We start from the raw sequence: 14,287 nt of genomic DNA, 5'->3' as shown, positions 1-14,287 counted from the left end.
TGATATTCTTTAAGCATAGTTTTTTGGGGTGTGTTTCTTTAAGAGAAGGTAAATGTAGTATGATGGAGCATGAAGCATGTGTAGATTGACTGAGTTGCTGGAATTCTCTGGAATTCTGCATAAAAATGGAAAACAGTTTTATGTGAAGTCTCAAAAGTGTCGTTTCCATTTTTGCTATTCTGAAGCCTATGGAATTAACCATGGTTTTCTTCACATATTTGAGATTTGTTGTCTTTTGGTATTACAACAGCATCCCTAAGAACATCTCTGCTATGTTTAAAAGTGCTTTGGCTCCTTAATTATGTGCTAACCAAAAAAGTTTCTTCTTTTTTCATGTTATTTCTTCATCTACTACACTTACTGTTATCTGACCTTGGTAGAAAATCAGGTAGGGCTAGGGCTAACTCCCTACTACTGGACTGACTCCCTAGTCATGCTTCCAATCGTGATGAAGATCTAATAGTAAAAATTCACTTACCCTCATTTGTATCTGCTTATCCTTGTGTTTCTATAGCAGCGTTCTGTGGTTAGACCTGAAGTAGAACTGATTGGGTGATTAAAGGTCATTCTCTGTGTACGAGAGTAGGAGAAATGGGCCAGTAGTAATCAAGAAAGATAGCAAATTTACCACCCCTGTCACTGAAACCACACTCCGTTTTTTACTCAGCTAGAATGCCTGGCAGCTGGAACATTCACTTCAAGTTCTGTGCCTATTATTTACTTTTTAATGACTGCATAAAAGTTTATCTTGGAGTTTTTAGTGAGCTTGACTAATCTTTGTTTTTCATGATAAAAGTTTATAAGCCCTAAACTGCTAAACAAAGAAATTGCTGATTCTTGGTGAGAAATGAATACATTAGTTTAATATGGCTAGATTGTGTCTGAATGAAAACAAGCTCACTGTCTAACAAACTCATTTTAAAATTGTTTGTGCTGGATACTGAAATGATCTGGTCTGGAGTGGATTGAAAATATGACTAAACTATCTTGTTGAAGAGCCAAAAGTTTGAATTTGAGTATTGCTATGCTTTACACAAAGATTACAGCCAGCTGAATCTCATCATTCAGACTGAAAAACAAAAAAGTTCCTGGTCATGATGCTGTCACATCACTTTCTTGTACACAGCAGCTACAAGAAACTGGCTTGAATTAATCCTGGTGACTTGACAGATTATCTTTGCACCTGCAGTCCTTTGCATTGGGTGGCTGCTGTATACTGCAGCCTTCTGAGTTGTACTTGCTCAGCACCATGCAGCACATCCGTCAGCATTGCCACTGAAGGGGTTATCTTCATGCTCCTGAAACGAAGTTTTGGAAAGCTTTGAGTGGTTCTTTTGTCAGCATAGTATTGTGACTAAAGATCTCTGGGCTTACCAGCTAACCTGTTGATGCGGGCCTCTACATTAGCTAACTTACCAACTTTCCACCTTTAGCCATTGAACTGGAGTACTCCGTGGACCTTGGAATTACCTGGCACCCAATTTTGAGAGACTGTCTTCCCACTAATGTGGAATGCAACAAATACCATCTCCAGAGGATTCTCATATCAGACACTTTCAACAAATGGACCCGGATTACTTTGCCTCTGCCTCCCTATACTAGGTATGTCTTTCTGGTTTTCTGCAGAATAAATCCAAATACATGACTATGTATCGTAGTATGAAATATTCTAGTGTTAAAATAATTGTACCTTGCCATTTTTTGCAAAGTTACTTTTTCTAGTAACTTAGAAATAGGAAATTCTTGTCTGCCTTGTCCTGTGAAGGGCAGGAGCAGGGGGAGCTCTTAAAAGAATCTCATAGTATCGGCATCCTCACTATATTTGGTTGTTTTGATGGCTAATATTAATTGTCTGAATCCCCACCTGCATCCTGTGCTTGCCGTTGTTGGCTATAAGCTGGTGTTTTAAAAGTAATGCTTTGCAGGCTTCTTGTTTTTCTGTGCACTCCTTGTAGCCTTTGCATCTCTCTCAACTTCTATGCTCATGTTTTTACACATGCCTCGTTTTCACCTTTTATTCCTTGTTGTACATTCTTTTGTCTTTGGGGTAAGAAAACTTAAGGGATTTGCTGGGAGGCTTCATTTTGTGCAGTGAAAGGAGCACTGACTGCTGCTACTTGGAGTGCAGTCACTTCACAATTACACCCTGAAAACAGCTTGATATTTTGTTGGTGGTGGTTTTCTCTCTGCCAGAAAGATCTATACAGAGCTAGCTGGGTAGTTCAGACTTCCAGTTCATGTCCTTCTTGATGCACTGTTTTGCAGTGCTAGCTGTGACTGTCCCCCATGCGGTCATACCTGATAAAACCAGGGCAAAGCTAGCCCAGGGTAGAGCTCTGCAAACAAAGGCAGTGTGGACATCAGGCCCTCAGCACAGCTTCATTTTCCAGCTTCTCTCCTAGAGTTGAGCCCCGTTTCCTAACACGAGCCTAGGCTGAGCTAACTGCAGTCACAGTGCAGGTGTAGCTTATTCTTACTTTCTTACTTGAGAAGTTCAAAGAATGCCAACTACTGCATATACAAGTTTGGAAACAGAGACCTGTATTTTTCAGAAATTGTACTGAGAGCATCTATGCAGTTGCCACAAGTTTTGAAACTGGCAGTCCGTGTTCTGCTACTAACTGTTTTGACATCTAGACTCTTCCCTATCTCCATTGCAGTGCTTTATGTCAACTAATAGTACATGCAGGGCTTGTTCCCCAGCAGTGATCTCCTCTGCTAACTCATTTACACTGCTTCACTATGTACTGTCTGTAAAGTCCATTAACATGGCAGTCTTTGTAAGAAATCTGTAAATATCCATGCAGTGAGGGCTTTCTAGGGCTTCACAGGATAAATAAAAACTGGGAGTAGTACTCCAAACCAGTTGAATTTGGACCTGAAAGGAATATACCACCAGATATTTACTTGGGTTTATGCACAGTGTGCTTTTACGGCTGAGATTTTTTTGGCTGCCATATGTCATCAAAGAAGTCTGATGTCTTTCTGAGGCAAAAAAAAAAAAGCTGTTCTCTCCAGTCTAATAACTACACATCTGGGCTCAAGTAATATCATTTCGCAAAGACTGTAAGATAGGGATTGTGTGAGAGAGGTTATTACATCCTTAGCTCACAAGCAAGAAAGATATTAAGCTTTAGTATAAGGAATAGTACAGCTAGTAGTAAAGTTAAGTGCATCTTTAGTAAAAGAGCAATGTAATTTTTGTGCTATTTAATTACTTCAGGCTGTGAAATAGCATGTGTATTTCTGACTACTTGTATCTATATATTTTAGGGACCTGAAGGCTACCTGGTGAACAGCTTGGACTGGCACACAGCACACATAATGGCAGAGCTTTTTAAGGCTCATGTTCCCCAGAGGGCTCTATAGCCTGTGGCCTGCAGAACACAATGAACGTTTAGTTATATCTTAGAGCTGATTTTAAAATGCAAACACAAAGCTTCTCCCAGCAGCTGTAAACTGTTAGTAAAGTGCAAAACCTAATGTAGGTAGAGTGAGATATAGGTCCTTCACTCCTCAAGGAATTCTTCATGATTTAAATATTTCTTTTAAAAACACTATTTGGTAAGCACGGCAGTAGATTTATTTTTGGATAAACTTGTTCTCCATTCACTTCATCTAATAAGCTTATTAAGAAATAATTCATAGTGTAACACTGACCTTATCGTAAAGAGTCTACTTTTAGGCTGAATAAATTTGGGGGGTTTTGCTGTTTCTTTCTTCTGAGATTTGCAGCTGAGTTTTGAAAGAAAGCAGACTATACAAAGTTCAATGCTGCCATCTAGTGCTGTACTGCAAGTCGTCGACTACTTTGAATTTGTATTCTTGAAAAGTTACAGAAGCTCATCCCTTCAGAAGTATTCACATATAGGTGTATGTGGCTGTGTGAGATGAGTAGCTATTTGGTGTTCCCAGACTGTTTTGGCTGGGTTGCCACCATTTACCCTGGGAGATGAAATATTTAATATAACTGTATCAAAATAAGGTGTTAGAAAAGAGACCTATATTCTATCTTTAATCAATAAAATGAAAATGGTTTATTGAAAGAAGTCAGGATCACACCTAAGATAATTTTTTACTATTTCCAGCCAAACCCAGGATGGAGGACAGGGAGGAAACGACAAAGCAGGGTCACACCACCACTGGCCTCACCAGTTCCATACAGGGCTTACCTACCCCTGTAGGTTTATAAATACAGCATCTAGTATAGGAGCCAACCCTCTGTCTACAACTGTACTATGTGACTGTAGGAAGGAGCATTCACAGAGGAAAAAGTCAGGTTAGTTCATTGCCAAGAAAGTGAACCTCAGGCTTGGGGTAAAACCTGGAAGATTAGGGTGATCACAGCTTGATCCAGTTCTCAGCCTCAGATTTGTGCCAGAACCCAGCTAGGAGGCCCTCCTTATCTATTACACATTTCAGGAAGCCACCTCTCTGTCTATTATTATGCCAGTCAAATCCATTTAGCTTTGGTGCAGCTCAGTGGGAGCTCTCATCTTTGCCTTTGAGGGACCTTTCTGCTGCCAGGAATCAGCCCTAGGTTATGCTGATATCAAATAAATCTTCCAGGAGCAGTCTAGCCACAAGACTGACAGTTCATTTCAGTCGCAATAAGGGCTTCTATTGCCTAGAAGTATTACCCTTCTGTTTTCCTTTCTTTCCCAAAGGTCTCAAGCAACTCGATTCCGCTGGCACCAGCCTGCTCCTTTTGATAAGCAGCAGACATGGGCAATTGACAATGTCTACATTGGAGATGGTTGTATAGACATGTGCAGTGGCCATGGGAAGTGCACACAAGACAACTGTGTGTAAGTGTACTTTTTTCCCTGTCGTACACAGCACTGCAGCATTTCACTCCTCTGTAATTATAACAAAATCACAGAAAAGGTTAAAAATTGTATCAAACAATTTTTAAGTGGACTTAGTTAAAACTGAGCAGGGCATTGCAACCACTTGGGAACAGAAATTTCAGGAGTCTGGGTAAGTGCTGGGGTTAGTTCTGGCACATCTCTGCCTGTAAGCACACCACGAACAATGCTGCTGGTCCTTTCCTCACACACTGCCTCTACTATTGGCTACACTGCAGCTTGACTCTCCTCTCACGAAGGAGGGAGAAAGGTCTGCTTGAGGTCACACGCCCTGCTGGGGATATACAGTTCCAAAGCTCCCCAGAAGTAGTCCCTGATTCCTAAGGGGGTTGTCCCTTTGCCCTCATCCTGCTGCTGGATGCTCATCCTTGCTGGAGCTCCAGGGCTGGTAATGGAACACGTGCTAAGTGGAAGAATATATGCCAGCTCTTCATAAGGCCAATTTTTGCCTTAGAACTAGTGTTGGCTTGATGGCCTGATGCCTTTGCTTCATAAGTGAGTTTGCCCATGGCAGCAGACTGATTTGATCCTCAAACTATCAGCCTAAAGGCATACATAAAGCCTTGCAAAAGTACCAAACAACAACCAGACCTCCCCAGATTTTTCTGTTTGGCAACAGAGAAATGTCGTCCAGATGGTTGTATTGCTTTTCCAGTCACAAATGGTAACAGAAATGGGAGAATGGTGGTATAATTTTACTGTGACTATGTGTACTAGAAATATATTCCACTGCAGAATAGGTATATTATTGTGTTGTTCTCTATCCCAACAGTACTGAAGTACCAAGGCATGATCTTTGTTGAAATACACATAGTAGCAAAGCACATTTCTGTGCTTTTATCCAGATTTCAAGACATTACAAGGTTTTTCGAAGAGGAAAAAAAAATGAGGACTGTATAAGGGAACAACAGGAAATTATCTATCCATTTTACAGAAACTCATGTAAATTTAACATTAGTTAAATTCTTAGGCTTGGCACATCCTTTTAGTTTAGTCTATCAAAGTAAAATCTTTTTTTTCTGGTAACATGGTGTTGGAGTACTTTCTATTAAGAAATAGAGTGGGAAAAACATCTACATAATCCTATCCTTCCTAAAATCAATTTTGTTTCATACTAACAACTTCAAAAAGTGGCAGATGTTTGAAACCCCTATATGCAAGTTGTGAGCTAGTGAATGACACAGACAGTCTCTGTGTGGAATAACATTGCACCTTGATGTGGGATAACACGACATGGATCAAACCTCTGTGCATCGCCTTTGCCAGCTGAATTTTGCATTTGTTTTCCTCCACAGCTGTGATGAGCACTGGGGGGGGCTGTACTGCGATGAGCCAGAGACTCCCCTTCCGACACAACTGAAAGATAACTTCAATCGCTCGCCATCCAACCAGAACTGGCTGACAGTGAATGGAGGCAAGCTGAGCACAGTGTGCGGAGCAGTGGCCTCCGGGATGGCTCTTCACTTTAGCGGGGTTTGTATTCAGCACAGACTTGCTGCTTTCGATCTAAAAAGTTAAATAAAGAGCAGTGTGTTAAAAAATATTAACACAGTAAACATAAAACATATTAAAAAAATTATACCCTGTTGCTAGCTGAAGTGCAAAGTCAGATAGGTTCTATAGTCCAGCGCCAGCCAGATAAACTCCAGCAAATCAGATAGCATGATCTGGGCATTTTCCAGCTTTTCTGCAGCCAGGAAAATGAGTAATGGCATGGAGGCCTCCTGAAAGTAGCTGTGGTGGGGCCTGAGACAACAAAGCACAAAATTTGTTGACTTTCAGACCCACCCAGTGATAATGGCCTCCCTGTAGTACTTAAATTTTCCACAGGGACTACAGTTCGGTGCTGCTTCTGATAGGCCACAGAGGTAAATGAATAGCTAGATATTTACGTGCTCTTACCATGCACTTATTCCATGAAAATACATCCTTCAGATATTTCATTGGCTTTTTATTTATTTTCAGTGTAAACTTGGAGTAAAATTACTTGTGCTTTAGCTGCATACATAGCTGCATAACCCGGACTGCTGCTGAATTGCAGTTTGTTTTAGATAACCTCAGGGCTATAAAAATGACTAGATGGAAATTTAGAAACATAAAACTTGTGCTCTTTCATGCCCATTTATAACTAAGTGCAAATTAATGCAAGTTTTCTGGAGTAAACTAATGGAATTATTGCATTTCCAATTCCTTCCAGTATGACTAAGTAGGCACCATTAATTAACAGTAAGCAAAGTATGTGAAATATACAAGGCATTATTGGAAAGCACATATATTAAAATTTACTGTTCTGTGGTAGCTTTACTGTTGTTATAATTTGTAGAAGTTGTACTATTCTGGAAGATATTACAATATGTAATTTTACTAACAGCAACTGCATAATCTTACACTTTTCTAAGTCTTACCAGATAGCACCAGCCAATATAACTTTTCATTGTTTTTAAGGGCTGTAGCCGTATGTTAGTTACAGTGGATCTGAATCTCACCAGTGCAGAATTCATCCAGTTTTATTTCATGTATGGTTGTCTGATAACCCCTAACAATCGCAACCAAGGAGTGCTGCTGGAGTATTCTGTGAATGGTGGAATTACCTGGAGCCTCTTGATGGAAATTTTCTATGACCAATTCAGCAAGCCTGGGTTTGTAAATGCTTTCTTTTGCATATATAATATCCTACACTAGGTCAGATGGTCTTGAATGTTTTATAACAACTTATTTCTTGTATTACTGCTTTTGTCAGATCTTCAAGAGACAGAGTCTGTCCAGCGCTGCAGAAATTTCTGAATGGCTTTAAAGCATGTGCTTGAGCAGCAGCATTAGTTCAGATGCAAAGCCATAAGTGTAGGGAGATAGCTACTGCAATGATCCTGTTCTGCAAGTTACTTTCACTTACAATCATGCTCCTTACTGACTGGCTCTTTGAACTTGTTAGAAAATGGTGTATAGAGGAGAAACTGAATTTCTACAGATAGCCATTAAGATGTCTACACTGCACTCAAACACTCTTTTCAGACATTTGTGAGTTTCAAAGCATGTACAGATATAGGTGAACCCTTTCCTCATTTATTAGTTTAAAAGACTCATAGAAACGGGGCTGGGAAGGACATATGGCTTGACGTTTAATTTGAATACATAAACAAACCATTAGCATTTTAATTGGACAAGTGATTTAAGTGTGCCATTGACTACTATTGTAATGGAAATAAGAAAATTTCACTGAATGGCTTCAGGCTGAAAATAGTAATTATTATTCAGCGCTTCCCTTCTTAACATTTCCCTGGGATCTTATGTTCATAGACCATTGCATTTTGTTCCTTAAAGCAAATTTGAACAACTCATGCCATAGACTGGCTGCTGACCCTCTTCACCTTACTGTGAGTCTCTGGGCAAGGGATGACATTGGGATTTATGAGGGTTCTTTATTTTGGCAGTCTCTCATGGGAGAAGATAGGCTAGATTACCTAACCTTCTCAATTTTCCCAGTTTCCACTTGCTCTAAGAGACAACAGGAGTGGATCCAGTCAAAGTACCCAGTACAGAGCATTGAGAAATGGCCTTCCCCTGTGGGTTTCCTACAACTAATTTCCACACTGTATTTCAGTTTTGTGAACATCCTCCTTCCCTACGATGCCAAAGCTATTGGGACGCGCTTCCGCTGGTGGCAGCCTAAACATGACGGTCTGGACCAGAACGACTGGGCTATCGACAACGTGTTGATCTCTGGCTCAGCTGACCAGAGAACTGTGATGCTGGACACCTTCAGCAGCGCTCCTCTGCCGCAGCACGAGCGCTCCCCTGCCGATGCAGGGCCCACCGGGAGGATCGCCTTCGATATGTTTATGGAAGACAAAACCACAGGTAAAAGTTTTACATGGATCTGAATAAAAGAGGAAGCAGTCAGTACAGAGATTTCTGGTTGTTGCTGCACCTCTGAATCTTTGTCCCCTATTACAGATGTCATAGACAATGCTGTCTCTATGAGTATCTTTGCTTCTTTTTTTTTTTTAGCTTTGTTGTTATTGTTGTTCACAAAATGCAAAACAAAAATATGTAATGTAACTTTTCCTTTTTCTAATGAGTGAATTTACTTAGATGATGAATTTGTCTACAAAGAGAGAAAAAAAAAAGGATGGAAAGAAGCCAGGTTATTCTAGGTAGCTTTCTTTACCTATTTGTTTCCTATTTGCTAACTGGCTTAAATATCCTTTAGGAAGGTTAAGTTACATTTTACAGATAAATTTCCTGGAAGAGGAAGTACTTCAGAAGGCTTAGCAACTAGCAATGCCGGGTGCTCTTTGTGCAGGCATGTAGTCAACAAACATTAGAAAGTTCTTCTGTAAGATGCAGTGCAACAGAAGTTCATGTTTTCAGTAAATCTCAGACCTGTACATCATGAACATTAAAAAATAATGCCATGATGCTTATGTAAGAGAGTTGTAAGAGCAATGAATGTAATAAGTGTATACAATTGGGAAAGACATTAACATTCTCAGAAGTACTAAATAATTTGCATGTAGGCTGAAAAATAACATATCATTACTGTTTAACTCTACTTCCTGATTGGTTTCTTAACCCATGTTGTAACTTACTGATGTCCTCATTTATTTTCAAGTGAATGAACACTGGTTGTTCCATGATGATTGCTCAATTGAGAGGTTTTGTGATTCTCCTGATGGTGTTATGATCTGTGGGAGCCATGATGGCAGAGAGGTTTATGCAGTCACCCATGACCTGACTCCAACAGAAGGCTGGATTATGCAGTTCAAGGTAAAATCACTGTCTTCTACATAAATATTCTAAAAATCATTTTTCTCCAAATCTAAGTAGATTTTTCAAGAACTGAGATGATGTCTATACCTATTCATGAGCCATTCCCTGCAGGGGAAAGTGTTAATTAGCTGTCTTCATTTGTCTCATCTGTTACTTCTTGGCCAGCTTTAATACTGCAAACCTTTCTCAGAGGTGGCACACTGTTCTCTTCCAGCACAGAAGTTGTATGGACATCATGTAATAAGGTTATTAAACATGCATAAGGTGCCTGTTTTGTTTTAGCTGCTTGGTGAAGTGAAAAAAAGTCAAAAATGGCCACACCTCTCCTATGTGGGCATGCATTCACATCAAAACTGCAACTAAACCACCCTTCATACATCCCTTTACCTACAGAGAGGAAATAATCCAGCAATACATGAAAGTTGTAAGATCCTTTTGCACTTCTCTCTTAAAAAGAAGGTCATAAGGATATAAGAAGAAGGTCATAAGGACATAACTGACCTGGGTGGCCTCCTCTGAAATACTCAAATGTTAGACTTTATGGGAGAGGAGAATATCAATTATGAGGTACTGGGCTATGAGGCAGAAGTGACAAAACCTGGATATCCATAAAGATGAACTAGCAAGGAAAAAAAAAAACCCCAAACTCTGAATTTGATGACTGTTCCCAATCTTGAGAATACTGGGATGAGATCTGCAGGTGACAGTAGCATACAAGAACTGTTACTGCCATAATTTCAAGCAAAATTCTGCAGCCTCTTTCCAAGTTCAAATATTTTATAAACTCTACTCACTACCACAATTCTAATTTACGTATGCTCTCTTCTTTATTAGGTTTCTGTTGGATGTAAAACCTCGGAAAAACTTGCACAAAATCAGGTCCATGTGCAATACTCCACTGACTTCGGTGTTAGCTGGAGTTATTTGGTACCTCAGTGTTTACCTGCTGATCCAAAATGTTCTGGGAGTGTTTCACAGCCGTCTGTCTTCTTTCCCACAAAAGGGTGGAAAAGAGTAACTTACTCTCTGCCTGAAAACCTTGTGGGCAAGTAAGTATGAGTTAGCTTCTCGTTTTATCTGAGATTCTTGGATTTTCACCTCCTGAAAAACAACAGGGGGCACACGTACCTATTCATTTTCTTCCGAGGAAAGTACAGAATAGAAACATTTACTGCCTAGTTTTGTTTCCTGTCAAGATTGATCATGACTCTTGTTCTGAACAAATGGAACAGTCATCCTTGCTTTTCTGAAGCCTACTTCAGTGTAGCGTGTTCTGCTGTGTTCAAACAGCTGCATTCAATTAGAGAGTAAATTTATGGCCCTACTGAGTGGAAACGTTCCCCTATTGTCTGCAGTAGTCCACACATATGCAAACTATTTGGGTTGATTTTTTCTGCAAAAGTGAAAATCTCTTGTATCTTTGAGTAATTTGCAAAGAAAGTATAACCAAAAATGAAATTCAGGGAGCTGAAATAGACTTTTCCTGCTTTCATGGTGTCCAGATATCGTAGTACACTTGTGAAGGAGAAAACATGGGTATGTTATTTCAACAGACACTGCCAGATATTACTTTTAGAAGTTTGGAGAATAGTACAGTCATAAGTACATTGCACTTCAACTACTTGTGTTGTTTGAGTAAAGTTCTTTCGCAAATGTTTGTTTTTCTTTGTTTCTGTATAAAAAGTCCTGTGAGGTTCCGGTTCTACCAGAAATACTCAGATATGCAGTGGGCCATTGATAATTTCTATCTGGGCCCTGGTTGTCTGGAAAATTGCAGAGGACATGGAGACTGCCTGAAAGAGCAATGCATCTGTGATCCTGGATATTCGGGTCCAAACTGCTATCTGACCCAAACACTGAAGGTAATTTTACTGCACATTTTAAAGAGTGAATTTAGATATGTGTTTGACTGAGAGAAGGAGGTTGAACACACTGGAAATTGAACTTTGGTTTCTATCAGTCTGAAGATACTCAAGTCCATTTCCATCTCTTTTATCACTTTTTTAATGAAACTATTACTGCAGTATCCAAGAACTGTTTTTTTCGTTTTCACATAACACTGCTTAATAAAGCCACTCATTGTTAATCCTTAGATTATCATTAGATAAAAATCACAATTGCCCATGGTTATAATTGATCAAGGCCTGTAGAAGGATCATCTTTATCATGAAAGAGCTTACTGAAGCAAAAAATAAAGAGTCTTGACATTTCATTGCAGTACAACTTTTGCTGGGGAGAAAATGTAGAGTAACAATATCTACACATATACTGGCTACATGCTGGAGTGGCGCTATATAGTTTTAAATGACCACACTTATGAAATAGACCTGTTCCCTTCCGCATGCAAATTCCGGTGTGCTGGATTGGCTCCCCAGTATGTTAAAATCTAGCCCTAAAATATTTGCATGTTTAGTCAATTCAGTTCACTTCTGGTCATCCACTCGGGAGAAAAAAAAAATCTTTGCAGTCTTCATGAGCCTTTCAAGTATGTTTTGAATTTCAGTTCCAGCTCTGTTCGTCAGAAAGGCTTAAGACCATAACGGCTTTTCCTTTATGTTAAATACCTTTGTTACAGACTTTCCTAAAAGAACGCTTTGACAATGAAGAAATTAAGCCAGATTTATGGATGTCCTTGGAAGGAGGAAATACTTGTACCGAGTGTGGGATTCTAGCAGAAGACACAACTCTGTATTTTGGAGGTCAAACTGTGAGGCAGGCTGTCACTCAAGATCTGGACCTGAGGGGCGCAAAGTATGTCATATTATGTCATGGGGAACTCTCTTAAACTCTCTTAAACACTCACAAAGCAGCAGGCAATACCATTTGTAGCTCAGGGAATTCTTAAGCAGCTACAAGCTGCTCTTGGCCAATCAGTCCTCAGCATGTACCATTGCAGGAGATTAGTCCTTTCCATAAGGAGGATTTTGTGTTTGTCCTTGTTGAATTCCATGAGGTTCCAGTGGGAATTATAAAACAATGTTTTTTGAAACCCTTTTTCTACTTCTACGTTGGTGTTCCAACATGTAAGAGTTTTTGTATTTGGAACATTTTCAGCATATTTGTTAACAGAAAGCAAATTTCTAGATCTATGAAGTGTGTTACTAGATGTAAATCTGTACGTTTACTCTTAGATTTCTGCAATACTGGGGAAGAATTGGGAGTGAAAACAACATGACAACATGCCACAGACCAACTTGCAGAAAGGAGGGAGTGCTGCTAGACTATTCCATTGATGGAGGCAAGTACATCTAAGTTTCATCTAAACTGCAGCCTTGTTCAGTATTCAAACACCATAAATATCTGAGAAGTCATCAGAAAGACACAAATCAGTAAGACTCTTTTTTCATTGAAAAGGTATTTTTCTCCATCTAAAATTTCCATCTCTTGCTTGGGCGAAGTTTCCCATAATCCTCCTGCTTGACTTTATTAACTGGTGGCTTCCAACCAATTGATTGTTTTATACAATTACAAGATTATTCTCGTAATGAATAACAGTCACCAGGCTACCCTTAAAAGACCATAACTGTTATTCCTGATTTCCTATTATCGCCCTTCAATCTTTTAGAAGATTCTTACACTTGTTTTTATTACAAAATCTGCATCTTTTCATTCTAGGAATAACTTGGACTTTGCTTCATGAGATGGATTACCAAAAATACATCTCAGTCAGGCATGACTACATCCTTCTCCCTGAACATGCTCTGACCAACACAACCCGCTTGCGGTGGTGGCAGCCTTTCACCATCAGCAACGGGATTGTGGTTTCAGGCCCTGATCGGGCACAGTGGGCTCTGGATAACATTCTGATTGGTGGAGCAGAGATCAACCCCAGTCAGCTGGTGGATACGTTTGATGATGGTAAGAAAGGCTGTGACAGATATTCTGTTGTCTGCTGTGATTTTATTTGAGAAAAGTCCTGTGAACTTGCAAACATACTTTTTCTCCTTTTTGAGCTATGCAAATTTTTCACGTTGTAGACAACTACTGTTTATATCCTGATGTGTAAATACATATATGCACATGAATTCAGGTGTGTTTGTGTATATGTATGGATATACCTGTAAGAAAGGCTTTTTTTTTTCAGTCCACTTCAATTCATGTGAATTTTTGAACAGGGAAATATTATTTGATCATATTTTCTGAAATGCTATTATTTTAAAATTGAAATTAGCTGTCTGGAGCTGATGTTTTTACTGTGTCTCTTAGTAGCTTACTTACTGCATGTCACAACAGTGAGCAGAGATTTAATGTTTATAACTAGTGATTCTGTGGATTCATTGCTAAGCCTTGATATTTACCAAGACAACACAGTAATTGCATTTAACTCATGTTAACAGAAGGCACCTCTCATGAAGAAAACTGGAGTTTCTACCCTAATGCAGTCAGGACTGCAGGGTTCTGTGGAAATCCTTCGTTCCATCTCTACTGGCCAAATAAGAAAAAGGACAAAACACACAACATCCTGTCCTCCAGGGAGCTCATTATACAACCAGGATACATGATGCAGTTTAAAGTAAGAAATGTTCTCTCTCTACAGTATAAAGTATGCAATGAAAAAACCATCTAATTTCTCTCCAGAAATTCTCCTTCTTCCAGCTATGAAGCACAATTGGATGAATAAAGTATGACTTTAATTATTAGAATTTAAG

At 39.4% G+C, this 14,287-nt stretch overlaps 1 protein-coding gene across 1 annotated transcript in view; it reads left to right on the top strand.

Annotated features, from left to right (window-relative positions):
* LOC100545091 (reelin) overlaps nt 1-14,287 on the top strand; it is a 53,136-nt gene that overhangs the window by 24,108 nt on the left and 14,741 nt on the right. The window contains exons 16-27 of the mRNA XM_010728799.2: nt 1,434-1,602; nt 4,668-4,808; nt 6,164-6,341; nt 7,314-7,507; nt 8,470-8,726; nt 9,481-9,635; nt 10,473-10,687; nt 11,323-11,500; nt 12,214-12,389; nt 12,770-12,876; nt 13,254-13,496; nt 13,976-14,151. Coding sequence (XP_010727101.1) covers nt 1,434-1,602; nt 4,668-4,808; nt 6,164-6,341; nt 7,314-7,507; nt 8,470-8,726; nt 9,481-9,635; nt 10,473-10,687; nt 11,323-11,500; nt 12,214-12,389; nt 12,770-12,876; nt 13,254-13,496; nt 13,976-14,151 — 2,189 coding nt within the window. The remainder of the gene's footprint in view (nt 1-1,433; nt 1,603-4,667; nt 4,809-6,163; nt 6,342-7,313; nt 7,508-8,469; nt 8,727-9,480; nt 9,636-10,472; nt 10,688-11,322; nt 11,501-12,213; nt 12,390-12,769; nt 12,877-13,253; nt 13,497-13,975; nt 14,152-14,287) is intronic.

Source organism: Meleagris gallopavo, chromosome 1, assembly GCF_000146605.3.
Source record: "Meleagris gallopavo isolate NT-WF06-2002-E0010 breed Aviagen turkey brand Nicholas breeding stock chromosome 1, Turkey_5.1, whole genome shotgun sequence".
Taxonomy (NCBI): domain Eukaryota; kingdom Metazoa; phylum Chordata; class Aves; order Galliformes; family Phasianidae; genus Meleagris; species Meleagris gallopavo.
This window is presented reverse-complemented; position numbering and strand designations above follow the sequence as displayed.